Below are 26117 nucleotides of genomic sequence, written 5' to 3'. Positions count from 1 at the left end.
GGAATGTCTACTGGCTTGTATCATTCTTTCATTACTTCATGTTTTCACCCATTGAGATTATGAGCCTCTCAAAGACATGGATCTTATATGTCTTCTGTAAAGACATGGGAAGACCCCAGATCCTAAGGCGTGAGGTACCTCCCCATTCAATGGGGTCACTTTTTGAGACCCCGAGGATCTGTAAACCTAAATTAGGCTTTCTTCTTTGAAATCATCCAAAAACTAGGTGGCTACATGATCAAGTGGGAACTATGGCAGAATGTCTAAGACTGCTAATATAACCCCAGAAACGCTTTTAAAGCCCCAGGAATATTTGGAGTTTGCTATAAGGCAGTATTCAGAATTAGAGTGTCATCTGTGATTAAGTTCTAAAGCCCAAATCTTATTTTGAATAAAAAGGTGCCATTCTCTCTGTTTGAGTCAAAATTTCTGACATTTGAATAGAGAATGTAGACAATGCTTTAAAGTAAGGTACAGCTATTGTAATAGAGGAGAGAGAAAAATTCATTTCTATGCCTGTGACAGCATCCTCAAAGCAAAGGAAGCCCTCCTCATTTAATTCTGACACCACGATGTTTTAGAAAAAAGCTATCTGAAGTGACTCTCCAGATGTTTTAAAGGGCATTTAAAGCATTGTGCAGCCCTGACAGCATGAGGTTTCCCACTCACATCTGTAATTTCTCCAAAGTAAGGAAGCCACTCTTTTAATCAAAACAAGGCAGCACATTCTATTGTCTGCAAATGTTAAGAACAGAGCCAAAGAGCAGTAGCTGAAAAGGAAATGGTGAGCCATTTTCTTTGGAAAGTTGGAAGAAGCAGAACCCAGGCTATAAAAAAAAATTTTTTTTAAGACATAAAAAATGTCCAAATACAAAAATGTCAATGGTGCCAACATAGACCAAAGGTGGTTGAGGGCCCCTGGAGAATGAGTACATTCAGGGCAGCCCAGGCCACTGAATTGACCTGCTCTACCCAGGAGAAGAAAGGCCCCTACCTCAATAGAGGAGAATGACAGTTCAATTAAACAGGTCACTGCATTTCATGACATGCTGTCCAGAGCATGGAAAGGGAGATCTTTCTCTCTGTTCTGGCCAGAGAGCTGGAAGCCACTGTTAAGTATAAGAAGAAGAATAATCATAGGAGCAACACATTAAGCATTTACTTTGTTCCAGAACCTATTTCTAAGTACTCAGTGTATGTTTACTGTTTTAAGTCTTACAACAGCCTTTTGAGGTCAAGACTATTATTATCATCTTTGTTTTCAGATTACCAAATTGAGACACAGGTAAGTTAAGTAAATTGCCCAAAGTAACTCAGTTCATAGGCAGTAGAGCTGGGATCCAAGCCCAGGCAGTTGGGTTCAGGGCTTGCAGACTTAACTGCAAGGCTGCACTTAGAGCAATGGCATTGTAAGCCCCACCAAAAAAGCCAAGTATAAAATCCTAATATGTATCAAAAGTAGGATCAGGGTATCACACACCAGTGATGAGGAATGGGCATCCAGACAAGTGCTGGCAGCTTTGCTTTGCTAAAAGCACGGTAGGGGCTACTTTTTCTACACATGTAGTTCCACCACTAAGAAGGTAGAGAAAGCAGTAAGGGGACCAGACTCTGGACTCAATTCTGTCCAGCAGACCATCTGATGTGCACTATGGAAATAATGAGAGCTGCACCATCCTATGATATACCCTAGGGCAAGGTCCCAAAGTGGCATGCCCAAAGCTCACTGGGAGAGCTTGTTATAAAAGTGCATTTTCCTGGATACCACGGCCAGGTTCTGATTCCGTAGGTCTGCAGTGCATGTGGTCAGTAGGTCTGCATCTGCATTTGTGGCCAGCAGCTCCAGATGATTCCTATTCAGTGGATGGAGGAGAATGATTTGACAAACACTGGCCTAGACTCTAAGAAATCCAGTTTCAAAGAAGTCCAGAGAAAAGACAGGTATGATTTCTTCATCTAAAAGAGATTACTGTAAAGGAATTCAATCCCCAAAATGACAAGAGACTGCCAAAGAACAATATTCTAAGTGTAAAATAAAAAGAGAATTCTAGTGGGATTGTGTGAAAGTTGTGTGTAATTCCACAAGACAACAGAGATAAACCAAATACCAATCCCCTCGGATTCTACAATATAAATGGGGATGGAAAACTATTGAAAAATGGCATCCAATAATCCATTACAGAATACAGTTAAGAGCTCATGTGTGAAGCTGTAAACTCAGAAGAATTCCAGAAGAAAGCCCATGAGAGCAGGGGAAGCCAGACAAGGCTCTTCCTCCCGTGGAAGGGCAAGGCCACCGCTCCACCCAGCCTGTTGACTGGACTCACGTTAGGTAGCATGCATTATGAGAGATCTGGGGGTTTAACAAAACGAATTAAATATGCTCCCCTGCTCTCTTTGAACTCAGTTATTTTATAATCTCTATATTTTCTGAATTTCAGTGTTCAAGTGTCAAGCTTCAACACTGAGTCCCAACTATACTTATTTATATGCTGGTTTGTCTCAGGTGTGTTGATGGAAAGAGACCCCCCCCAAACACAAACACACACTATATACATACATATTACACACATCCACACTACACACATCCACATACAATGAAATTAAATCCCACGCTTGTTTTATTTAACAAAGGCTAGAGAAACCTCGTGGACGGCAGCCACCTGGAGGAGTAGGTGGAGACTGTGTCTAAACTGTTTCTCACATCACCCCCAACCTGCCCCTGACATGGGCGTGCAGCTGCCAGCAACCCGGTAAAGGGAAGCTAGCACCGGGCCACATGCGGCGGCTTAATTTTATATCATACCACAGCCCTTTCTCACTTGAGTCTCGTAGCATTGTTCATAAACAACTTACACAAATATTTCTATTTGAGACTGTGGCTTTCAAACTTGCTTGGCCATGATTTACAGTGAGAAATTCATCTTATATATAACCATTTGTTCATCCAATTCGTTTAACATATATTTACTGTAATCCTCCCAGGCGCCAGGCACTGTTCTACATGCAGGGGATTCTGCAATGAACAGAACAGTTTGAATCCTTGCTCTCATAAAGGTTACATTCTGCTGGGGAGGCAGACAGTAATATAATCGTGGGTCAGATGCTAATAAAGCAAATCAGAGAAGGGAGACAGAGAATGCTGGAATGCTGGGGGCACAGTTTAAATAGGGTGGCCAGGAAAGCCCACACCGAGAACATGACCTCAAACATAGCTCTACAGGAGGAGGAAGAGGGGCCGTGTGGCTATCTCAGGGAAGAAGAGTCAAAACACCCAGCAAAACTGATGTGCTGGATGTAGCCCCAGTCACAGTGTGTTCTGGTCTCATTTCCACCTATTGTGAAACTTAGACAAGTCACTTTCTTCTCTGAGCCTCTTTCCTTCTCTGTCAAATGAAGGGTTGCCGTTTGCTCCTCTCCAAGCTCTTTTCTGCCTCTAACGTTTCCCAGCATCTGTGTTCTAAGAAATCTCCTATGTCTTGTTCTGGGCAGACTTATACGTATATATGTATACATATACTTACATGTACATAACATTCAAAAATGGTGGAACAAAACTTCAGAAAGAGTACTACCCCGATGACATGCAAGATACTCTTAACATTTTCCATTTTGTTCCATTCTGTTCTATTTCATTTTTTTTAAGGCTGACTGTACCCAACTAAATTGATTTCACTATTCACTAATGGGTCTTAAAGAACTGTTTACAGACATTGAAATCTTGGTTGTGGAACAAAATGTGGCATCAGCAAAACCACAGACTCATCCAAGAAAAAGAAACACTCACTCAGTACTGGAGCCTTCTTCTGCCCTCAGCTTTCGGCGACCCAGAAAGCCCATATGCCCAGACAGGCCTGTAGAACCAGAGACAAGACTTGAGTGTTAGACAGCTGTAGCCTCACATTCCAGTTCTGCCGCTGTTTTCTCTGACATTAAGCAAGCTACACAGCAACATGAAGGCTTAGGTTTCTGACCAGAGCAATGGAAGTGACGATGAGGATTAAATCATAAATATGTAGAATGGTTGATCAATATCTGGCACTTAATAAACACTTAACAAATTAGTGGTGGTGCTGGTGGTAGAGGTGGAAGCCAACTAGAGCAAGAAAACAGTCTTATCTCAGCAGGCCCTGAGGATCTAAAATGTTAGAGAAACAGAGCTAGATATTGTAAATGCCAGTAATTATCTTAGTAATACATGTCACAGAAGGAAGAATGTGTGATTCCCAACTGTGTTTCTTTCGCTCCTAAAACCTCTCTCCTCCCTCCTTAGAAAACTATATGGAAATGGATTTGAAGAAATACAAAGTCATGCATTCAATGGGACAACGCTGATTTCCCTGTAAGTATGTGCTTATTTCCCCAGCTCATGAATAAAAATGAAATATTACTCTGGCTACCAGATCACATTCAATCTTCAGCAACTAACTCAGGACAAAAATAAACTTTCAAATGGCTGGTCCTCAGTGTGGCACGCATGTTACTAGGCAACTGGCTGGCTGGAAACCGCAGAGCACCCTGATATCGAAGATAGATGCAGCCTGGATACATTGAAGTTGACAGTTTGCTGAAATATTCAACACCCTACTTTAGGCTCCTCCATCTCACAGCCTCCCTCTCTAGTCCCCTCGCTCGGGTCGATGGTGTGTTAGAGGCAGCGTGATTTCAGTGAAGAAATTCTTCCTCCCGGCCCCACTGCAGAGAAATCGGATAATGCCATTTACCAGCCTAATCAGCCACAACAGGCCCACACAGAAGCCCATCTCCCTACTGCTGCGGGCTGGGGAGGACGTGGTGCGGGGGGAGTAAGGAGCTAATTTTCCACAAGGTGAGGGAGCCCTGCGTTTTCACCACATCCTACCCCAGTCCCCAGTGTTAATAACCTTCAACTTTAGAGAAGCATCCCTACTGCTTCCTTCACTGTTCTCAACCTGTCTTTCTTTCCATGGCTCCTTTTCTAAAAAAGGGGCTCATTCACAAAGCTCGCAGGGCCAGGGTGGAGGCTGCTTGAACCATGACAGGTACCGGGTAAGGTGACAATCACCATACACTTGTGTACAGTAAAACCTAATAGCACATGAAAGGCTCAACTAAAGCCAAAGTTAAGGAAAACAAACAAATGAAAAGGTTTTTAATAATAAATAAGCCATGTGTATAAACCATGGTCTACACCAGTGCTTCTCAAACTTTAACACACATAAGAATCACATGGAGACTGCTGAAACGCAGGTTCCTGAGCCCCACCCCCAGACATTTTAATTCAGTGGGTCTAGGGTAGGGCCCGAGAATTTGAAATTTTAACAAACTCCCAGGAGATTCTGATGCTGCCGGTCTGAAGTTAAGCAGCATAAGTCTATACAATATACTATTTATTTTAACCACAAATATTAACCAAAGACCCTATTATATGGATACCATGTTATACAGCTTGGTGGAGAAGAGAATGGATCTAACAGTCACTAACTGGGACTCAAACTCCAATCCCATTATTTACCACCTTGACCTTGAGCAAGTTACTCAACCAGTCTAAACCATAGTGTTTCCATCCATAAAATGGAGCTGCTAATAGGCTTGTTTTGAGGATACCGCCACCAAAATGAAAAGGTTTGTTTTGCATCCTTAGTACTTAGCACAGTGCCTGGCATAGAGTACGTGCTCATTTATTAATTATTTGTTACATTATATAGTTAATTATGAATGAATGATAATTAAATAAGATTGTATTTTTATGCAGGTAGCACAGGTCTGGCACATACTAAGTGCTCAAGGAATGGTAGCTTTTTAAACAGTTGTCCTTCCTACCATGGAGTGGATTTTCCCTCATTTTCCTGTTGACTTGAATTCAACGCAGGGTTCACTCTGGCCAGTCGAATCTGTTTCTGCCAAATTAAAATCAGAGGCTTATCCTCTCCTGGCACAGTACTCTCAGATGCCTCATTCTGTTATTCACTCAACAAGTGTTTGCCAAGCATCAGCTGTGTTTGAAGGAACATGCTATATTTTGAGGGGAAATGAAGAAGCCCTGGTGTTTGCCCTGCAGGAGCTTACAGCCTAGGAAGAAACATCTCCAAATGGTATATAAACTGTACACTAAGTAGTTACTAAAACAGAAGGCAAAATATGGTGCCTGGCCTGAGAGAGGTAAAGTCCTCTGGGATTTCAAAGGCAGAAGAGAAGGACGTTAGAGAAAGCCTCATGAGAGATGTAGATTTTGAGCTGAGCCTAACTTGGACAGGCAAAGATGGAAGGAAAATGCACTCCGGTCAGAGGACAAGAACAGCCCAGAGGAGGATGCATGGGATGTGCTCAAAGACCAGAAAACAGTACCTTTTAGAAAGTCCTAGATGTGGGTTACAGACAAAGCAGGAAGGGCCTTACATGCTAGAGTAAACAATTTGGACTCTCTTCTGTAGAAAATAAGCTGTTGAAAGTCCTGGGATAGGAAATGTGAGAGGGGTGCTTAAAGAAGGTTGGCTCATGGGTTAGCAGGGAGGACAGAGGGCTGGAAGGGGCAGGCCAGGGCTAGAGACACAGAAGTCAGAATTACCTGAGGAGAGAGGATGGGTGAAGTTCTTTATGGCTGAGGTCACCTGCACAAGGAGGAAAAATAAGAGGACTGAATATAAAATTGGGGGGAAACGAGAGATAAGGAAAAGAAGCCAGAGCAAAAGCAGAGGTGAGAGGCTAATCAGCAGAGTACATCTTTGGGAGGTCAGGGAAAGCAGAGTGTAAGGTGGGAGGTCCTTGGTCAGCAGTGTCTCAAACGCTTTAGAGACGCCAGAATGGGTATGGACTTAGAAAAGTCCCGAAGTCCCATTAGTACGTATTCCCCATACCGCCAGAAAGAGGAAGCCAAGAACACAAATCAGTTTGCCAAGAACACAAGTCAATTCCATTCATTTATTCATTCAACACACACTTATTAAGCATCACTAATATATTAGGCACCATGTTAAGTGCTGTGTCTACAATGGTACAGTGGAAACAGTCCCTGCCCTAATGAAGTTTCTGTACTAGCAGAAGAGACAGGAAAAAGGCAAGTAAATAAATGAAATTATTGCAGGTAGTGATACATACTGTGAAGGGAATAACCTACCCCTGAGACCTGAGAGAGTACCGGGCGCAGACTGACTCTAGGTTAGGTGCTCAGCGACAGCCTCACCAAGGGTATGATATTTAGGCTGAGCCTAAAGGATGACGAGGAGTCCTCACTGGCAATCATCAGAGGAAGCACGTTACAGAAAGAGGGAGCAGCATGTGCAGAGGTCCTGAGTTGGGCAAGAAAAGAAGTTGATAAACTCCAAGAATTGAGAGGAGGCCAGTGTGACTTAAGGGTCATCGGCAAAGGGGACATTGGATGAGATTAACCTGGAGATGGAGCAAGTCATCAGGACTGAGGGGCCATGAGAAGGAGTCTGAATTCTCTTCTAAGAGCGAGCAGACCCATCGAAGGGTTGAGCAGGGCAGAGGGAGTAGTTTTCAAAACCGTCAAGCAAAATTTTCAAACGATGGGCATGTCCGGCCCCATTTCTGACAACTTCCTCATATAAAGGCCTGTCCAAAGTTGTTCAGAACAATGACAACATAGCCCTACAAAGTTCTCAAATACGTTACTTACTAAGACAGACAGGGTGGAGAGGAGTAGCTTCAGAAGGTTACCCTCAGGCACCTCCAGGGATCCGAGAGCCCATCCCTACCATTCCCAGAGCACCCCCATTAGGGAAGCCTTGGCTGGAGTTCGGGAGTTCTCCCACTGCACTTCAAAAGTCATCCTTCCTATCCTTCTCACACCCAGAAGGCCATGCCACTTGGGAGAGCTCCCAAAAGCGACCCCCAGGAAACTGTGGTAGATGAATTTTGGATTTATTTTTGACCAAGTTACATAATACAGAGTTATCATTATACAAAAAGATCCGAGTTTTAATAAAACATGAGAAATGCTGTCCTGAAATTTGAACAATTAATTTGACCTGGCTGACTCGAGGATTATTTGCTCACAGAGCCCGGTTTCAATGATTTATGACCATAACTGAACATAATTAAAACAAATCAAATCAGGAAGAAGAGCCATGGAGGCTTGGGAAGGAGTTTTTCTTTTGATTTAGATTTTAAACAGCAATTGACTCTGACAACCTCGTCTCTTTGAAAGTGGAAATACACCCAGGGGATGGGACGATGTGAGACTGACGGGTGCATTGTGCTGAAAGGGCCGAGGCTTTCCGAGGAAAACGCTTAGTAGAAGCATGTGGAAGACAGCCACCGAGGGAGTGAGACGCAGGGGCTTTTACAGTTTTTAAATGGCAGGGGTGATGTGGAGACTTGCAGAAAGATGATGAACAAGTTGTAAAGCTATGAGATGAACCAGGTAATTACTGGGGATCCTGCGAGGGAGGGGGCAGTGGGTGTTGGTGTATTTGTTTTGCCACTGTAACAGTGGTGCAGAAGAATCATGTCCTATGCTCAAAATCATCACGCCAGCAATGGATGTACACTGTGCCCACTGTCCAGGGTTTTCCAGAATGTTCTTTGAGACGCCACCCCTTCTCTTGTAGGAAGAAAGCAATCAAAAGTAAGCTGACAAGTGTGAGCCCAGGGACTCCTCTCCCGGCTTCCCTGTCCGCGCAGAGAGGGGCCTGTCCTTGGAGACACCAGCGTCAGGGCCCAGATGGGAGCTGCTCAGCGGGGCTAGGCTGAGCTGGTCCTGAGCAGTTCACCCTGAGCTGTCCTGAGCTTAGTTAACAGAAGCCCTCAAGTAGTTACTCCCACTGCAGCTTTTGGCTTCCTGAAGAGCAGTGGCCTTCAACCCTTTTGTTTCTACAATACACACACCTGGCAACGATCAGGCACAGGGCACAGACCCGTGGGGCACCCGGGGTAGGGGGCATTTCCCATACAGGCTGTCCTTCCTCCCCTTTCTAACCCACTGAGAAATGCACAGCTGAAAGAAAAAGAGTCCAATTAACGTTGTGAAAGGGGGTAGCTTTGAATGGACCCTACCTTTCTTTTAAGTAAAGAACTTGCAAACTTCAGTATTATTACTATGAACAAACACTGAGCCCTCCAAGGTCATGACGGCCTGATGCAGAGTGGGCTGCACTTCCCTTCAGCCTTGAACACTGGAGCGGCATTTTCTTCCCTGCCCAGCTGCCTGGTGGTAAATGTGCCCAACTCCAGGACAGAAGTAGGGAGTACTTTAAGCTGTAGGACAAAGGGTTCCACTGAGTGAGGGGAAGATCGCAGAGGAAAGGCGGAGCCAAGCACACCAGCGATTTCACAATTTCTCCGAGGACAAGAACGTCTTTTTCTCATTTTACCTACAGCCCCGCCTTGTCCCCTCGACCCCTGAGCGCCATGCCCACAGGCTGCTCTCACCGCGCATGCGCACAGCTATGACTGTTCACACATGAGCTGCAAACTCCACTCCAAGAATTGAGAGGAGGCCAATGTGACTTAAGGACACTGTCCTTCCCCACAGGGAGCTAAAGGAAAACGCGCACCTGGAGAAGATACACAATGGCGCCTTCCGGGGGGCCACAGGGCCTAGCATCTTGTGAGTACAGCGCTGCTGCCCTCCCTCCCCACCCGCTGCAGCCCAGCAGGCCTGCTCAGGGCGTCCAGCCACATGGTCCCCAGCCTGCTTTGTGGGGAACCAGTCTCTGCACGTGCAAGGGTTACCGTAACAAAGCACCACCTCCTCGTGCTTCCTGCCCACTGTTTTGTCTGCTGTCTCTCAGCTTCTGCCATCCTACCCTAGGGGTCCCTGTCTGTTATGTCTCATATTCAAAGTACACCAGACTCAGAATCTTACACATTGCTTGAATACTCTCCAGTCTAGCACACACTATAGGCAGAGTTCTTACAGCAAACTGGTCACCTACTTGGGCACTGAATAGCTAAGGAGATTTGCCTTTGGTCAGGCACAAGAATGAGTGAGTATGATCATAAGACACCCTGCATGACAGTTTTTGCTTGAAAACCTGCTTGGTCTGCCTGCTTAGAAATGACTGTGAGCCCGGTAGGCATCTACACTGACTTTTCCGGAACAGTGGGACCAGACCTAGGTCTCTTACTCTCCAAATAACTATTCTCATTATACCCTTAGGGTTTAAGTGATATCTAGAAGTGGTCCTTCCTTCCACACCCCCAAAATATTTCCCCCATGAGTCTCTCACTGAAACTGAAAATCAATCAACAAAGATTCACTCCTTTGTAATGAGACCTTGTCATTTCTAGAATCTTAATTTAAAATATTTTACCCCCACCAAAAAAAAAAAAAATCACCAGGCCTGCAAAGAATCATGTGGTCAATCCCTAATACATCTAAGATAATAACTCTGGAAAGCAGAATGAGAACACTGGTTACCTAAATCAATAAGGACACAAAAGCAATGAGTCTGCAGCCCCCAAGGCAAATTCTGCCACCTTGATTATTCCACCAAGGGCCTACACTAGTCATCATGCCACGTTGTCAAGTTCATCTGTCCATCAATCCCCTACTGAGCCCCTCCCATGAGATGGGCACTAAGTACTGGGTCAGTTTGCTGCAGGGGGCTATGCTCCTGGAAAACTTTCATGGGGTATCCGCAGCAGCCAATTAGAAGATGGGCAGAATTTTTAAATTCCCACTGACTCTTCCTCCTCACATTTAATTTGTTTGCAGTTTTCTTGGGCATTGCCTCAAGTCTAGAAAAGCTGAGGCATTCAGGACCTTGTGTGAAAAACCTGAGCTTTCCACACAGTTTTGCTTGCATGGCCCAATGTTTGCTTGCTTTGGACTGATGAATCCAGCTTGCCTTTAGCGAAGTCAGAGGGTGGCTAATGTCACACAGCGGCTCTGAATAGCGTAACTAGCCTGTGCTTCACGAAAACCTACCCTGCAGAGCTTGATCAATCAAAGACCGAGGCATCTGAAGCCCTAAATATTTCCCCCTGGAGTAGAGCACAGAAGCTGATGTCACTGCATGTGCCTGCTCTCTCTTAAAGCAAGTAGTTATTTCACTTATGCTAAGTGGAGAGGGGTAGAGGGAGGAAGAGAGAGGGAGAAAGGAAGCAGCAGAGGCGAGAGAGAGAATGCTAATGAATGTATGACAGGTACAAGGAGTTATACTCAGCCTTGAAAAGAATAATGGGGTTCATATCAGAAAAAAGACCACGTAGCTTTTTTGAATTCAGATCTTAATGAGACTAACTGAAATGGAGAATTAGGGAGAAAGAAAGATGGAGAAAAGATTCCTCAGAACCTAGAAGGATACTATTGTTGAGAGAAAGTTTCATTCTATGAATCATACATGTTAAGTAAATAAATAAATAAACCTTTCTCCCTTTTACTTTTCAGGGATATTTCTTCCACTAAACTGCAGGCCCTGCCTAGCTATGGGCTGGAGTCCATTCAGACACTAATTGCCACATCATCCTATTCTCTGAAAAAACTGCCATCAAGAGAAAAATTTACCAATCTCCTGGATGCCACATTGACTTACCCCAGCCACTGCTGTGCTTTTAGAAACTTGCCAACAAAAGAGTGAGTAAAAAACAAAAGGTAAAGCCTGCCAGGCTGTGGCAGAAACTCAGATTTGAAAATAGTCAACCGGTCGATGGCTCCCTGCCCCTTCACTCCCTGCCTTCTAGACCAGCTCCATAGTCATGGGGTCACTTTCAGATAGACCAGAAGAAAATGAACTGTCTTATTTCCTCCTGAAAACTGACTCCAAATAGTCGATTCACTCTGCAGCTAGAAGACCTTCATAGCTTATTCTTAGCTAATTCAAAACTATAGCCTGAAATCAGACTATAACTGCAGTTGCAAAATGGAGTACAAAACTGGTATCTCAAAGATCAACTAGCCCTAATCCTTATCAGAGAGCATCATTTCTAAAGAAGTGGGGGAAGTAGGCTCAGTAGGGTGAATTTTACCTAATGTCTTAATCCTTAGTTTAAAAAAAAGAAAAGAAAAGAAAACACTACAGAAGGTTTCCAGTGTTTGGTTTGTTTTTTTTTTCAAGCTATTTCTCTCCCAACATAAGACTATCTTCTATTACAGAACAGATTCCTAGCCCCCTAAGGATTAGCTTAGTGTGGGAACAGAAAAGGCACAAGCTCCAGGCTGGTTTGCGATCAGTGGGGGACATCTTACTGATTCAACTAATTCACTTCAATCCAGAATGGAATGGCAGGGTGTGAAGGATTTCATTCTTTCCTGAAAGCACTGTTCTCCGGACTTTTTTTCTTTCTCACTGAAATGCATACTAAGAAATACTTTTTTTACATTGCAACTCAGTAAACACGACACATGTAACTGAAATAAAACAAAGCACTACTTAACTGTTTTACATGTGATAACACTGATATTCTCTTGTCTATTTTATTTCATGTTTTTTGCTTTTAATGCTAGTCTTGATTCACTTATTGTTTTCATGACCCACTAGTGGGTCACAACTCACAGTTGGAAAAACGTCACCCTAAAAGGATATTATACAGCCTAAGCAGATATTCTCAATCAATTAATTAGATGAGGCACTAAGAGAGTGACACTAGAATGCCCCTGTCTTAGAATCAACCTATTTATAATTAATCAACCAGCACGTGTTATCATCGTACACCTACTTTGTGCCTTGCATAGGTAGGTGCAGTTCTACCTGAAGCTTTTGAGGTAACCAAGAAGACAGACCACTCACTGTACTCAGAGAGCTATGCACTATTAACTGAGCTTCAAAGAATATTAACTGAGCACTCACCGTGTTCCAAACACTATGCAAAAGTCTGAAGATACAAAGATGAGTAAGAGCTCATCCCAACCATCAGAGTCACAGGCAGCTGTTTGGGGACAACACACATGACAGCCAATATTTAAGTCCAATACAGCAAATGTTATGATAGAGCTGAGAACAGAACAGAGTACTGTGGGAGAACAGAGGGAGAATTTCTAAATGGCAGCAGGGCTTATGGAAGGCTTCCTGAGGAAGTGACTTCTGCTGAGCCTTGAAGAACAGATAGGAGTTAGCTAGACACATGTGGGGAAAAGCATACCAAGAAGATGGAGTAGCTTGTGTGAAGGCACAAAGGCAAGAGACAGTGGGATGAAAGTCATTCAGAAAAACTAAAACAAGAAGACTTATGGTTACATGGAGGAGGATGAGTGAGGAGAGGAGACCAGGGAGAAGTGGGCTGTGATGGGCTCTGAGTACCAGGCCAAGTTGTTTAGAGGATGGGGAACCACTGAAGAATTCAAAACAGAATTACTCAGATTTGCTTTTGTAAAGTATCACTCTGGCAGCAAGGTGGAGGATGGGCTGGAAGTGAGCAAAGCTGGTGACAGAACAACTAAAACAGAGGATACAGATGCCGGTTTATGATAAAGCTGATTCTGGACACCTCCACTTTTGTGGCAAAGAGGTCACATCACTTCTGAAATTACTGACATGTTAAAACTTTAGTTCAGGGGTTTTTTATTTCAGTAGATGAAAGAGACTACAACCTCCGGGTTAAAAAAAAAAAAAAAACGGCATTACGCAATTGTGGGCCAGTATCAAAGTGAGATGGGAATGCAGTCACACAGAGGTTGTCTTGATTGGAATTACAAGCTTCAACTGACTCCCTATCTCTAAAGCTAGAAACCTTGGATGTTAGTGAGGATGGAGAGCCTGAAGCTGGGTCAGTGGACTGTTTGTGCAAACTCTGGGTCACCCCTCTGCCCTGCAGCTGCTGTGTGGATAACGCACACAGCTGCCTAGGCAGATGGCCCCCAAACTCTCCTTGGTATCTATGATTAAAATTTCAAAAAAGATACAGTAGACAGAACCCAGTGCTATTATCTGAAGGCCAAGAACAACCACATTTCCTGTTAACTGTAGATTGGTTCACACAGAGTATCTCTAAGTATCAGATACAGAGCCAGCATCAAACACACACACAATCTCTCTCTCTCACTCCCTCTGTCTATCTCTCATGCAAAATAACAAGCTGATTAATTTTTGAAAGTGAGTCCAGTAGGTCAGAGAGTTCTTATATATTCTCCACCTTCCTGCTTTTATACAAAGTCATTCCTACAAGGAACTGTCTTGTTAATACTGGAGAAGAATAATACATAGAAATATGCATTCTGGATTGCCTCATTTCTCCTTCCTCCTCAGAAAAGGTTGAGGTTCGCACAGCCTGCTTTCCTTTCCGCTATTTCTTCACCCAGTTTTCCTTTGTGCCTCCCTTTGGTTTCATCTTAGGAAAAATATAAGTACAGCCTTCTTTTAATTTCTTGACATTTTCCCCTTTCCATAGGTTAAATTTCTTAGAGGGAAACATGAAGGAATAGGGAGCAACCACATTATATTTCTGCACATAATCCAAAAAAGCAGAAAATTCACATCATAATGTCAGGTCCAGAATCTTCAAATCTTTACAAAAGAGATTCCCAGTTATAATTCAAAGCCTTGAACTCTGAATGGTTATTTGTTCATCAAGGCCGGTGTGGTGAGGAGCAAACCTTAATACACCACAAAGACAGCTTTTAATGAGCATTGAAAAATCCACGATTCAATGTGATACATTTAAGTTTTTTTCATCTCTAGAGCCCACACAAAAGACTTAGCATTCAGAAGCATTTTATCTAAGCTGGAAGCACGCTAATGATAATTCAGAAGCCTTTACTCTCTCCCAGGAAGCGTTTCAGATAGGACAATGGTGCAGAACACGAGGCTGGTGTAATAGGTAGAGGATTTGGATGAACAAAGCATAAATAGACATGATCAGGTTTAGTTTAAAGACCAAAAGCTCAACTGTGGTTGTTTGTTTGTTTGTTTTTACCTCTTTCAGGCAGAATTTTTCATTTTCCATTTTTAAAAACTTTTCCAAACAATGTGAAAGCACAGCAAGGAGACCAAATAATGAAACACTGTAAGTATTTGCATGCAAAGAAACTCGGGAAGCCATGTCTCATTGTGCGTGCATCTTATTATTATCAGTGCCAACGATTTCTTTTTTTTTTAACATCTTTATTGGAGTATAATTGCTTTACAATAGTGTGTTAGTTTCTGCTGTATAACAAAGTGAATCAGCTATACGTATACATATATCTTCATATCCTCTCCCTCTTGCATCTCCCTCCCACCCTCCCTACCCCACCCCTCTAGGTGGAAACAAAGCATCGAGCTGATCTCCCTGTGCTATGCGGCTGCTTCCCACTAGCTATCTATTTCACATTTGGTAGTGTATATAAGTCCATGCCACTCTCTCACTTCGTCCCAGCTTACCCTTCCCCCTCCCCATGTCCTCAAGTCCATTCTCTAACTCTGTGTCTCTATTCCTGTCCTGCCCATATGTACATCAGAACCTTTTTTTTTTTACATTCTACATATATGCGTTAGCATACGGTATTTGTCTTTCTCTTTCTGACTTACTTCACTCTGTATGACAGTCTCTATGTCCATCCACCTCACTACAAATAACTCAATTTCATTTCCTTTTATGGCTGAGTAATTCCATTGTACATAAGAGCCACATCTTCTTTATCCATTCATCTGTTGATGGACACTTAGGTTGCTTCCATGTCCTGGCTATTGTAAATAGGGCTGCAATGAACATTGTGGTACACGACTCTTTAGAATTCTGGTTTCCTCAGGGTATATGCCCAGTAGTGGGATTGCAGGGTCATATGATACTCCTATTTTTAGTTTTTTAAGGAACCTCCATACTGTTCTCCATAGTGGCTGTATCAATTTACATTCCCACCAACAGCGCAAGAGGGTTCCCTTTTCTCCACACCCTCTTCAGCATTTATTGTTTATAGATTTTTTGATGATGGCCATTCTGACTGGTGTGAGGTGATTCCTCATTGTAGTTTTGATTTTCATTTCTCTAATGATTAGTGATGTTGAGCATCCTTTCATGTATTTGTTGGCAATCTGTATATCTTCTTGGGAGGAATGTCTATTTAGGTCTCCTGCTCATTTTTGGATTGGGTAGTTTGTTTTTTTTGATATTGAGCTGCATGAGCTGCTTGTATATCTTGGAGATTAATCCTTTGTCAGTTGCTTCGTTTGCAAATATTTTCTCCCGTTCTGAGGGTTGTCTTTTCGTCTTGTTTATGGTTTCCTTTGCTGTGCAAAAGCTTTGAAGTTTCATTAGGTCCCATTTGTTTATTTGTGTTTTTATTTCCATTTCTCAAGGAGGTGGGTCAAAAAGGATCTTGCTGAGATTTATGTCATAGAGTGTTCTGCCTATGTTTTCCTCTAAGAGTTTGATAGTGTCTGGCCTTACATTTAGGTCTTTAATCCATTTTGAGTTTATTTTTGTGTATGGTGTTAGGAAGTTTTCTAATTTCATTCTTTTACATGTAGCTGTCCAGTTTTCCCAGCACCACTGATCAAAGAGGCTGTCTTTTCTCCATTGTATATTCTTGCCTCCTTTATCAAAGATAAGGTGACCACATGTGTGTGAGTTTCTCTGGGCTTTCTATCCTGTTCCATTGATCTATATTTCTGTTTTTGTGCCAGTACTATACTGTCTTGATTACTGTAGCTTTGTAGTATAGTCTGAAGTCAGGGAGCCTGATTCCTCCAGCTCCATTTTTCTTTCTCAAGATTGCTTTGGCTATTCGGGGTCTTTTCTGTTTCCATACAAATTGTAAAATTTTTTGTTCTAGTTCTGTGAAAAATGCCAGTGGTAGTTTGATAGGGATTGCATTGAACATGCAGATTGCTTTGGGTAGTATAGTCATTTTCACAATGCTGATTCTTCCAATCCAAGAACGTGGTATATCTCTCCATCTGTTTGTATCATCTTTAATTTCTCTTAACAGTGTCTTATAGTTTTCTGCATACAGGTCTTTTGTCTCCCTAGGTAGGTTTATTCCTAGGTATTTTATTCTTTTTGTTGCAATGGTAAATGGCAGTGTTTCCTTAATTTCCCTTTCACATTTTTCATCACTAGTGTATAGGAATGCAAGAGATTTCTGTGCATTAATTTTGTATCCTGCTACATTACCAAATTCATTGATTAGCCCTAGTAGTTTTCTGGTAGCATCTTTAGGATTCTCTATGTAGAGTATCATGTCATCTGCAAACAGTGACAGTTTTACTTCTACTTCTCCTATTTGGATTCCTTTTATTTATTTTTCTTCTCTGATTGCTGTGGCTAACACTTCCAAAACTATGTTGAATACTAGTGGTGAGAGTGGGCGACCTTATCTTGTTCGTGATCTTAGTGGAAATGGTTTCAGTTTTTCACCATTGAGAATGATGTTGGCTGTGGGTTTGTCATGTATGGCCTTTATTATGTTGAGGTAAGTTCCCTCTATGCCTACTTTCCGGAGAGTTCTTATCATAAATGGGTGTTGAATTTTGTCAAAAGCTTTTTCTGCATCTATTGAGATGATCATATGGTTTTTCTCCTTCAATTTGTTAATATGGTTTATCACATTGATTGATTTGCGTATATTGAAGAATCCCTGCATTCCTGGGATAAACCCCACTTGATCATGGTGTATGATGCTTTTAACGTGCTGTTGGATTCTGTGTGCTAGTATTTTGTTGAGGATTTTTGCATCTATGTTCATCAGTGATATTGACCTGTAGTTTTCTTTCTTTGTGACATCTTTATCTGGTTTTGGTATCAGGGTGATGGTGGCCTCGTAGAATGAGTTTGGGAGTGTTCCTCCCTCTGCTATATTTTGGAAGAGTTTGAGAAGGATAGGTGTTAGCTCTTCTCTAAATGTTTTATAGAATTTGCCTGTGAAGCCATCTGGTCCTGGGCTTTTCTTTGTTTGAAAATTATTAATCACAGTATGAATTCCACTGCTTGTGACTGCTCTGTTTATATTTTCTATTTCTTCCTGGTTTGGTCTCGGAAGGTTGTGCTTTTCTAAGAATTTGTCCATTTCTTCCAGGCTGTCCGTTTTATTGGCATATAGTTGCTTGTACTAATCTCTCACGATCCTTTGTATTTCTGCACTGTCAGTTGCTACTTCTCCTTTTTCACTTCTAATTCTATTGATCTGAGTCTTCTCCCTTTTTTTCTTCATGAGTCTGGCTAATGGTTTATCAATTTTGTTTATCTTCTCAAGGAACCAGATTTTACTTCTATTGATCTTTGCTATCATTTCCTTCATTTCTTTTTCATTTATTTCTGATCTGATCTTTATGATTTCTTTCCTTCTGCTAACTTTGGGGGTTTTTTGTTCTTCTTTCTCTAATTGCTTTAGGTGTAAGGTTAGGTTGTTTATTTGAGATGTTTCTTGTTTCTTGAGGTAGGATTGTATTGCTATAAACTTCCCTCTTAGAACTGCTTTTGCTGCATCCCATAGGCTTTGGGTCATCGTGTTTTCATTGTCATTTGTTTCTAGGTATTTTTTTATTTCCTCTTTGATTTCTTCAGTGATCTCTTGGTTATTTAGTAGCATATTGTTTAGCCTCTATGTGTTTGTAATTTTTACAGATTTTTTCCTGTAACTGATATCTAGTCTTATAGCGTCGTGGTTGGAAAAGATACTTGATATGATTTCAGTTTTCTTAAATTTACCAAAGGTTGATTTGTGACCCAGGATATGATCTATCCTGGAGAATGTTCCATGAGCACTTGAGAAGGGACTCTATTCTGTTGTTTTGTATAGAATGTCCTATAAATATCAATTAAGTCCATCTTGTTTAATGTGTCATTTAAAGCTTGTGTTTCCTTATTTATTTTCATTTTGGATGATCTGTCCATTGGTGAAAGTGGGGTGTTACAGTCCCCTACTATGATTGTGTTACTGTCGATTTCCCCTTTTATGGCTGTTAGCATTTGCCTTTTGTATTGACGTGCTCCTATGTTGGGTGCATAAATATTTACAATTGTTATATCTTCTTGGATTGATCCCTTGATCATGATGTAGTGTCCTTCTTTTTCTCTTGTAATAGTCTTTATTTTAAAGTCTACTTTGTCTGATATGAGAATTGCTACTACAGCTTTCTTTTGATTTCCATTAGCATGGACTATCTTTTTCCATCCCCTCACTTTCAGTCTGTATGTGTCCCTAGGTCTGAAGTGGGCATCTTGTAGACAGCATAAATATGGGTCTTGTTTTTGTATCCATTCAGCCAGTCTATGTCGTTTGGTTGGAACATTTAATCCTTTTACATTTAAGGTAGTTATCAATATGTATGTTCCTATGACCATTTTCTTAATTGTTTTGGGTTTGTTATTGTAGGTCTTTTCCTTCTCTTGTGTTTCCTGCCTAGAGAAGTTCCTTTAGCATTTGCTGTAAAGCTGGCTTGGTGGTGCTGAATTCTCTTAGCTTTTGCTTGTCTGTAAAGGTTTAATTTCTCTGTTGAATCTGAATGAGATCCTTGCTGGGTAGAGTAATCTTGGTTGTAGGTTTTTCCCTTTCATCACTTAAATAAGTCCTGCCACACCCTTCTGGCTTGCAGTGTTTCTGCTGAAAGATCAGCTGTTAACCTTATGGGGATTCCCTTGTATATTACTTGTTGTTTTTCCCTTGCTGCTTTTAATATTGTTTCTTTGTATTTAATTTTTGATAGTTTGATTAATATGTGTCTTGGTGTGTTTCTCCTTGGATTTATCCTGCCTGTGACTCTCTGTGCTTCCTGGAATTGACTGACTGTTTCCTTTCCCATATTAGGGAAGTTTGCAATTATAATCTCTTCAAATATTTTCTCTGTCCCTTTCTTTTTCTCTTCTTCTTCTGGGACCCCTATAATTTGAATGTTGGTGCCTTTAATGTTGTCCCAGAGGTGTCTGAGACTGTCCCCAATTCTTTTCTTTTTTTCTTTATTCTCCTCTGTGGTAGTTATTTCCACTATTTTATCTTCCTGGTCACTTATCCGTTCTTCTGCCTCAATCATTCTGCTATTGATTCCTTCTAGAGAATTTTTAATTTCATTTATTGTGTTGTTCATCATTGTTTGTTTGCTCTTTAGTTCTTCTAGGTCCTTGTTAAATGTTTCTTATATTTTCTCCATTCTATTTCCAAGATTTTGGATCATCTTTACTATCATTACTCTGAATTCTTTTTCAGGTAGACTGCCTATTTCCTCTTCATTTGTTTGGTCTGGTGGGTTTTTACCTTGCTTCTTCAACTGCTGTCTGCTATATTTCTCTGTCTTCCCATTTTGCTTAGCTTGCTGTGTTCGGGGTCTCCTTTTCGCAGGCTGCAGGTTTGCAGTTCCCGTTGTTTTTGGTGTCTGCCCCCAGTGGGTTAGTTTGGTTCTGTAGGTTGTGTAGGCTTCCTGGTGGAGGGGACTGGTGCCTGTGTTCTGGTGGATGAGGCTGGATCTTGTCTTTCTGGCGGGCAAGACAGTGTCCGGTGGTGTGTTTTGGGGTGTCTGTGAACTTAGTATGATTTTAGGCAGCCTCTCTGCTAATGGGTGGGGTTGTGTCCCTGTCTTGCTAGTTGTTTTGCATAGGATGTTCAGCACTGGAGCCTGCTGGTCGTTGAGTGGAGCTGGGTGTAAGCATTGAGATGGAGATCTCTGGGAGAGCTGGGTGTAAGCATTGAGATGGAGATCTCTGGGAGAGCTCTTGCCGATTGATATTACGTGGGGCTGGGAGGTCTCTGGTGGACCAATGTCCTGAAATTGGCTCTCCCACCTCAGAGGCTCAGGCCTGACACCCAGCCGGAGCCCCAAGACCCTGTCAGCCACACGGCTCAGAAGAAAAGGGAGGGAAAAAAAAAAAGAAAAAGAAAAAGAAATAAAATAAAGTTATTAAAATAAAAAATTTAAAAATATTATTAAAATAAAAAATAAAAAAAAGAAAGACGAGAGCAACCAAACCAGTAAACAAATCCACCAATGATAACAAGCACTAAAAACTATACTTTAAAAAAAAAAAAAAAAGACAGACAGAACACTAGGACAAATGGTAAAAGGAAACCTATACAGACAAAATCACACAAAGAAGCATACATATACACACTCACAAAAAGAGAAAAAGGAGGAAAAAATATATATATATATATACATATATATATAAAAAAATAAAGGAAGAGAGCAACCAAATCCATAAACAAATCTACCAATGATAATAAGCTCTAAATACCAGACTAAGATAAACATAAAACCAGAAACAAACTAGAGGCAGAAAGCAAACCCCAAGTCTTCAGTTGCTCCCAAAGTCCACCGCCTCAATTTTGGGATGATTCGTTGTCTATTCAGGTATTCCAGAGATGCAGGGTACATCAAGTTGATTGTGGAGATTTAATCCACTGCTCCTGAGGCTGCCCAGAGAACTTTCCCTTTCTCTTCTTGGTTCGCACAGCTCCTGGGGTTCAGCTTTGGATTTTGCCCCGTCTCTGCATGTAGGTCACCCTCTGGTGTCTGTTCTTCGCCCAGACAGGAGGGGGTTAAAGGAGCAGCTGATTAGGGGGCTCTGGCTCACTCAGGCCAGGGGGAGGGATGGGTATGGAATGCGGGGTGAGCCTGCGGTGGCAGAGGCCGACGTGATGTTGCAACAACATGAGGCACGCCATGTGTTCTCCCGGGGAAGTTGTCCCTGGATCACGGGACCCTGGCAGGGGCGGGCTGCACAGGCTCCCAGGAGCAGAGGTGTGGATAGTGACCTGTGTTTGCACACAGGCTTCTTGGTGGCTGCAGAAGCAGCCTTAGCATTTTATGCCCATCTCTGGTGTCTACGCTGATAGCCGCGGCTCATGCCCGTCTCTGGAGCTCCTTTAGGCAGTGCTCTGAATCCCCTCTCCTTGCGCACCCCAAAACAATGGTCTCTTGCCTCTTAAGCAGGTCCAGACTTTTTCCTGGACTCCCTCCCGGCTAGCTGTGGCGCGCTAGCCCCTTCAGGCTGTGTTCACGCAGCCAACCCCAGTCCTCTCCCTGGGATCCGACCTCCGAAGCCCGAGCCTCAGCTCCCAGCCCCCGCCCGCCCCGGCGGGTGAGCAGACAAGCCTCTCAGGCTGGTGAGTGCTGGTCAGCACCAATCCTCTGTGCGGGAATCTCTCTGCTTTGCCCTCTGCACCCCTGTTGCTATGCATTCCTCTGTGGCTCTGAAGCTTCCCTCCCACCCACCCCCCATCTCCGCCAGTGAAGGGGCTTCCTAGTGTGTGGAAACTTTTCCTCCTTCACAGCATCCTCCCAGAGGTGCAGGTCCCATCCCTATTCTTTGTCTCTGTTTTTTCTTTTTTCTTTTGCCCTACCCAGGTACGTGGGGAGTTTCTTGCCTTTTGGGAAGCCTGAGGTCTTCTGCCAGCGTTCAGTAGGAGTTGTTCCACATGTAGATGTATTTTTGATGTATTTGTGGGGAGGAAGGTGATCTCCATGTCTTACTCCTCCACCATCTTGAACGTCTCCCAAGGATTTTCTTTTGATAAAAATCTTGGTTGGGGGCATGTTTGCAAAGCATTTTTTAATAGTTTTAAAATGGGGATTCTTTTGTGGTTTTTTTTGCAAGTGGCATCCAGTTGATCAATTATCTCTTTCAACTGGTTAAAAATAAATACTTTTAAAAAACATACCTACATATTCATTCTACAGTTATATTAAATTCTCTTCAGGAATTAAAATTTTATTTGCAGGTATTCTGATGTCACTAAGGGCTTGTTTAATGATAGCCTCTGTTGTAAGGATTTTCACTAGTCATGTGGTCAGCATTCCACAAAGATTAACTGATTGCAGGCACAGCCTCTACAAGTAGCCACTTCTCTTCAAAGAGACTTAGGCCACCTTGACCATTATGCTCTGGAGCTTAAAATTATTCAGACTTAACACTATCACTGACACACACTAGGCGGGAGCTCCATTTCTATTCTACTGATTTTTTTTAACATTTTTCAGCTGCTTTGGCACTTCACATACCTTCAAATGTAAAAGAGCATGCCTCAAAAGATAATCCCAGTGTCCCTATGCCATATTTACTGTGATTTAGAAGTTTTATTATTTCCCTTCCACTCCCATCCCCTCCCCCATGTCCTTCAGGCTACAAAACCAGATGCCCTTCTAAGATACTTTGCCAATCTCCATTCCCTCTTCTACACCTTTTCTTTTCTTTTCTTTTCTTCTCTCTTTTTTGCTATCAGTCTGCAAGATATATAGAGTCAGCAGGGTAATATGATAGAAGGATCCTGGGCTTTGGAGCTCCTCAGAGTTGGATATGAATTCTTTTTCTTTTTAAGATTTTTTTTTTTTTTTGATGTGGACCATTTTTAAAGTCTTTATTGAATTTGTTACAATATTGCTTCTGTTTTGTTTTGGTTTTTGGCCACGAGGCATGTGGGATCTTAGTTCCTCGACCAGGGATCAACCCCACACCCCCTGCATTGGAAGGCAAAGTCTTAACCATTGGACCGCCAGGGAAGTCCCATGGATATGATTTGAGACTTTTTTCCTTAACTGTAAGGGACAGCAGAAATATCATTTGGCTTTCAGAACCATGAGAGTGAAGGGAGTTTTTAAAGATTGTGACAGCATCGAGGGTACCTTATATTATAGCCTGTATTCTTCTTTTTTCTTCATTTAGGTCTGACACCAACTATCCTCCAGCATTCCTTTTCCTTACCATTCCCACTCTTCTCTCTCAATACTCTCTCCATCATCACCTTCCACATAACTCTTTTGCAACCATATGGCATTTTTTTCCTCATTAGTAGGAAACCACTTCTGGGTAGAGTCAATGGTACCATCAAGGGGTGTTATGGGGGAAGAGGAGACTTACTTCAGTCTCAGTAACCATCAGCCCCTACCACTCCACGCCTTTCAAAATGAGCATCCAATCGTGAGTTTACTATGCTAACACTGTTTTAAAACAAGTCCTCTAATCTTCAGCATCCCCAAAACTACCTGAAATTAACACATAATCTAAGTAAAAAGAGTGTGTTCCCCGTGAAAGCATCTTGTGTGATAAGTCCCCTTCCTTCCCTTCCCACCAGATTGCTATGCCTGAGTCCCTGGAGTTTAGAAATTCTAGAGCCAGCCACTAAGTCTTATCTGCTCTCCCCAAGATATTATGGTGCCCTTACTGCTATGGTTGGCCCCACTGTCCTCCTAAAATCCCTGTCTTTTCTCCTACCTGTTGATTGTAACTGGAGCAATGGTGCTACTGCTTCTCCTTCCTCTGACTCAATATTGCTAAGCCCATCCAAGTCCATTCACACTCCCTGCTCAGCCTTCAGTACTAAAGACAGCTCCATGCTAGGTTTTGTCAACAGTCATGTTGTTGCCCTCAGGAGCCATCCCAGGACACATGTTAAGTAGCAGCAGGTAGGTTTTTGGTCTGAAGACAAATCACCAAGGAGAAGAATTGCTAGACATGTGCCCAGTAGGGCAAAAAAAGAAAGAGCAAGGGACCAGGGGAATGGGAAAGGGAACTTTTTTTTAAAATTTATTTTATTTATCTATTTTTGGCTGTGTTGGGTCTTCGTTGCTGCACGCAGGCTTTCTCTAGTTGCGGTGAGCGGGGGCTACTCTTCATTGCGGTGCGCGGGCTTCTTACTGTGGTGGCTTCTCTTGTCGTGGAGCGCAGGCTCTAGGTGCGCAGGCTTCAGTAGTTGTGGCATGCGGGCTCAGTAGTTGTGGCTCTTAGGCTCTAGAGCGCAGGCTCGGTAGTTGTGGCTCACAGGCTTAGTTGCTCTGCAGCATGTGGGATCTTCCCGGACTGGGGCTCGAACCCGTGTCCCCTGCATTGGCAGGCGGATTCTTAACCACTGCACCACCAGGGAAATCCAAGGGAACATGTTTGACCTCTTACTGATATAAGTTTATTCAGAAATCATGGCAGAATTTTTAGTGGTTTTGAATTAGTGCTTCTAATAGCAGCTGAAGTAGTTTTAATAGGGGAAAGTAGTAAGGGAAACTAAAGCAGCAATAGTTGGAAAGTTTTCATCTGATTAAATAAAGGCTATTATTTTGTAGGAATCATCCAGGGAACTTGCTTAAAATGCATATTCCTGGGCTCTGTCCCTAGAGAGTTAGATTCAGGGTCTGAAGTAAAGCCAGGAATCTTCATTGTAACAAAGACTCTGGTGATTCTGATGCAAGTGGTCCAAGGACCACACCTTGAAAAATACTGAGAGATAGTGAAGTAGAAGAAAGGCCCCTGGACTATGCATGTGAAGACCTAGCATTGCCACTAGTGCCTAGTGCTGAGGGACCTGAGGCAAGTCACTTACCTCCTTTAATCTTGGTCTCCTTACCAATAAAATGAAGGGTTCAATGAGCTGGTCTTTAAGGACCTTGCCAATGGTAAGAAAAAACCTATTTTCTCTCATCATTCTTATAACCACCATATATCTTTAAAGATTTAAAACTTAGGTAATTAGGGCTTCCCTGGTGGCACAGTGGTTGAGAATCTGCCTGCCAATGCAGGGGACACAGGTTCGAGCCCTGGTCTGGGAAGATCCCACATGCCGCAGAGCAGCTAGGCCCGTGAGCCGCAACTACTGAGCCTGCGCGTCTGGAGCCTGTGCTCCACAACAAGAGAGGCCACGATAGTGAGAGGCCCGCGCACCGCGATGAAGAATGGCCCCCACTTGCCGCAACTGGAGAAAGCCCTCGCACAGAAACGAAGACCCAACACAGCCAAAAATAAATAAATTAATTAATTAAAATATTTTTTTAAAAATTAGGTAATTATACTGATGTGCATGAGGACAAGCAAATATGCTACTTATATTTAATAATAAAACAAGTGAGGTTCCTATGCAGTCTCCTGTGTGTGGCAGCAGTACTTCTCCAGTTCCAGTGTGGTTTCTATGATATGCTAGCACGTTTTTGGAGTCCCCAGTCATAGATTTCTTTTCCATTTTTTTTTTTTTAAATCTGTGTTTTTTCCCTTAGGTAACTGTATTGCTCAAATACATCATTTTATCCACTCACTGTATTAGGTACACACTTCCTTCTACAGAAAATGAGAAGCTAGGTTTTAAGACTAGAGAAAAATGCTCTTTTAATGTGTGAGGAACTCTAAGGTGAAATACATATTTGTAATGGCCCAGGCAGAAAAATTATGCCCCTTTCTCCACCTCCCAAGATTGTATTAGTCGACTGTGGGCAAAGAGAAAATTTGTTAAGCCTACATGCATCATACCGTATCATTCATTGTCTCTGTATCCTCTCAATTCCTTTCCAAGCCAGCATCACCCTGGTTTATTCATTCCACAAACATTTACTGAATGGATACTCTGAGCT

General features: G+C 42.5%; 1 protein-coding gene across 1 annotated transcript in view; it reads left to right on the top strand.

The window, feature by feature from the left end:
• LHCGR (luteinizing hormone/choriogonadotropin receptor) overlaps positions 1 to 26117 on the top strand; it is a 61666-nt gene that overhangs the window by 32541 nt on the left and 3008 nt on the right. The window contains exons 7-10 of the mRNA XM_068564083.1: positions 4274 to 4342; positions 9476 to 9550; positions 11336 to 11521; positions 14806 to 14886. Coding sequence (XP_068420184.1) covers positions 4274 to 4342; positions 9476 to 9550; positions 11336 to 11521; positions 14806 to 14886 — 411 coding nt within the window. The remainder of the gene's footprint in view (positions 1 to 4273; positions 4343 to 9475; positions 9551 to 11335; positions 11522 to 14805; positions 14887 to 26117) is intronic.

The sequence above is a fragment of the Eschrichtius robustus genome, chromosome 15, assembly GCF_028021215.1.
Source record: "Eschrichtius robustus isolate mEscRob2 chromosome 15, mEscRob2.pri, whole genome shotgun sequence".
NCBI lineage: Eukaryota > Metazoa > Chordata > Mammalia > Artiodactyla > Eschrichtiidae > Eschrichtius > Eschrichtius robustus.
Note: the sequence above shows the minus strand (reverse complement) of the source record. Positions and strands in the feature narration are given on the sequence as shown.